Source organism: Tupaia chinensis, unplaced genomic scaffold (genome assembly GCF_000334495.1).
Source record: "Tupaia chinensis unplaced genomic scaffold, TupChi_1.0 Scaffold144529_1, whole genome shotgun sequence".
Lineage (NCBI taxonomy): Eukaryota > Metazoa > Chordata > Mammalia > Scandentia > Tupaiidae > Tupaia > Tupaia belangeri.
The window spans coordinates 3,467,404-3,469,640 of record NW_006204388.1 but is presented as its reverse complement, the minus strand read 5'-3'; the positions used below and the strand labels follow the sequence as shown (position 1 = coordinate 3,469,640).

Here is a 2,237-nt window from a genome sequence, read left to right as displayed (position 1 = left end):
TTCCTTTTGCCCTCCCATCCCTCATCTTGTTTCAGTAAACCATCTTGTCTTCCTTCCCAACATAAGATTCCATATAGTGCCCCAGATGCCACATGTGTATCTGCTTCCCAGAAACCACCAATCACCTCCTTCCACAAAACTTCACATGAACTGCAGCCGAGTAAGCTACAGCCACAACCCAGTGCAGAGGGAGAAAGAACGTTCGTGGGCTGCCATTCTCATATGGAAGGGCTCTTTTCAAAATCCACGGCTTGAATCAAAACTCCCATGGGAAAAGACATTTACAAGCTAAGTAGCTTTCAGAGGCTCTCAAGTCACTTCACTGGACTGAGCACCCTCATGGCACTAGACTCATGAGGAAGCTTGGTAGTTCAGGTTGCCTGCTGAATTAAGAGACCCCAGCTCTGGTCCAGCCATGGAAGTGTAGTCAGTTCTAGATCCTGTCAAGGGTCTCTCTGTCTCTGTCTCTCTCTCTCTCTGTCTCTTTCACATGCATACATGTACAAGTACTCTCTATCATGAAAGAGAAAGAAAGGAAGGAAAAAAGAAAGGGAGGGAGGGAAGGAGAGCAAAAAAGAAACCCTAGCTCTAATACTTTCAAGTCTTCTGATCTTGGGCAATCTCACTGGTGCCCAAGCATTTCATCTGTCAAGCGAAATAATAAGACCTAGCACAAGGATGGGGGCTTAAATAAGTTAATATAAGCAAAGTACTCAGAAAGTACTTAATAAGTGGAAGGCAATCAATAATGGCCTGTCATTATTGTTGCTGCTATTATTATTGTTATTATCATTTGTACTGTTATTAGACTTGGCTCCAAAAGAACCTAAAGAGGGACATTTCCCAAGGTAAGAGAGAGAAGGGGAGCGTGCACTTACTTATTTGGTTGTTCAGCCTGAAGGCGATGTCCAGCTGCAGGATAAACAGCATGAACTGGAACCACGGACTCATCTCCATTGGGGGCAGGGGGATGTGGACAGAAAACACAATGTCGTTGGCTTCAATTTCCCTTGGAATCGCTTCCTCGATGTCTCGGATCTTGTCACACTGATTAGGCCCCCAAGGCATTAACCACTTTGCCTTGTGATGGTTCTTACGGACATCCACGCATTTCACTGACATGTAGGACACTGCCGTTGTGGGACCAGGAGCTGAAAGGAGAATGTTTTCGAGTTTTACAAAGGCCATCTACTGAAGTGACCATTTCTGGTTAATGTTCTGTCCACTACTGTCTTCTTCCCAGTTTTTATAACTGTCTTCTGCCACTGGGGATCCATAATACCTGGGATCTCCTAAATCCAGGTGAAGATCCTTCAGTAAGATGTCATCAACATATTCCCAAGAGGCTTTCCAATTGTTTTCGGTCATGGTGACTTAAGTAACAGACGTGTAAAGTCACCACAGTGGCATGGCGGTAATGCAACGCTCCACCATGCTGAAGGCACAAGGGAAGCTCCCAGGTTCACTTCCAAGGCCTCCCTGGGCACACCAGAACAGCTGGCTAAGGCTGGAAAAAGGATCGCAGCATGCAGACCCTGCTGGACGCATGCCTCTCCCTCTCTCTCTCGCTGTTTTCTTCTCTCATGAAAAAAATAAATAAAAACAAACTTTATTTTTTTAAAGTTTACTTTAGTCACAATAATGTGTGTGCACACATGAAAGAGAGAGAAGCACCCTCGACATGTTCTCATCATGCCACAGTCTCCTGCATTCAGCATCCAGCACATCAATATCTTGGCATGTGTACACACGCTTGGAGTGTTTCAGGTCCACCTCGCTGGGAACGTGCACCTGCATTTAGCCATGTGGCTTCCAGCACTGCAGTTCAGTATACCACTAACCACTACAGACACCGGGCCAAAAATAAACCTTCAGAAAAGGAAAAAAAAAAAAAACATTTGTAACCAGTCTAATTCCATTATCTCCTTACTCCAAAACAATGTCACAAATATCAACTGCAATTGGGGACCAGCAGGTGGCATGATGGTTAAGGCACTGGACACTCACTCCCACATGGTCCACCACGGTTCTACTCCTGGACCTGGTGGCTTGCTTTCTTGCTTTCCCTCTATCTTTTCTCTGCTTCACTTTAGTGAGTTAAAAATATATAAATTAATTAATTAAATTAGATAAATAATAAGTTTCTTTCCTTTTTTTTTTGGAGAGGTTTTTGCTACAGGGCATATGCACTCACCAGAGAGACAGACAGACAGAAAGTGAGAAATCACCCTTCAGGG

At 44.4% G+C, this 2,237-nt stretch overlaps 1 protein-coding gene across 2 annotated transcripts in view; it reads right to left on the bottom strand.

Annotated features, from left to right (window-relative positions):
• WLS (Wnt ligand secretion mediator) overlaps nucleotides 1–2,237 on the bottom strand; it is a 157,579-nt gene that overhangs the window by 104,948 nt on the left and 50,394 nt on the right. For both annotated transcript variants that reach the window (XM_006167150.3, XM_006167149.2), the window contains exon 2: nucleotides 879–1,151. In XM_006167150.3, the coding sequence (XP_006167212.1) occupies nucleotides 879–1,151 (273 nt within the window). The remainder of the gene's footprint in view (nucleotides 1–878; nucleotides 1,152–2,237) is intronic.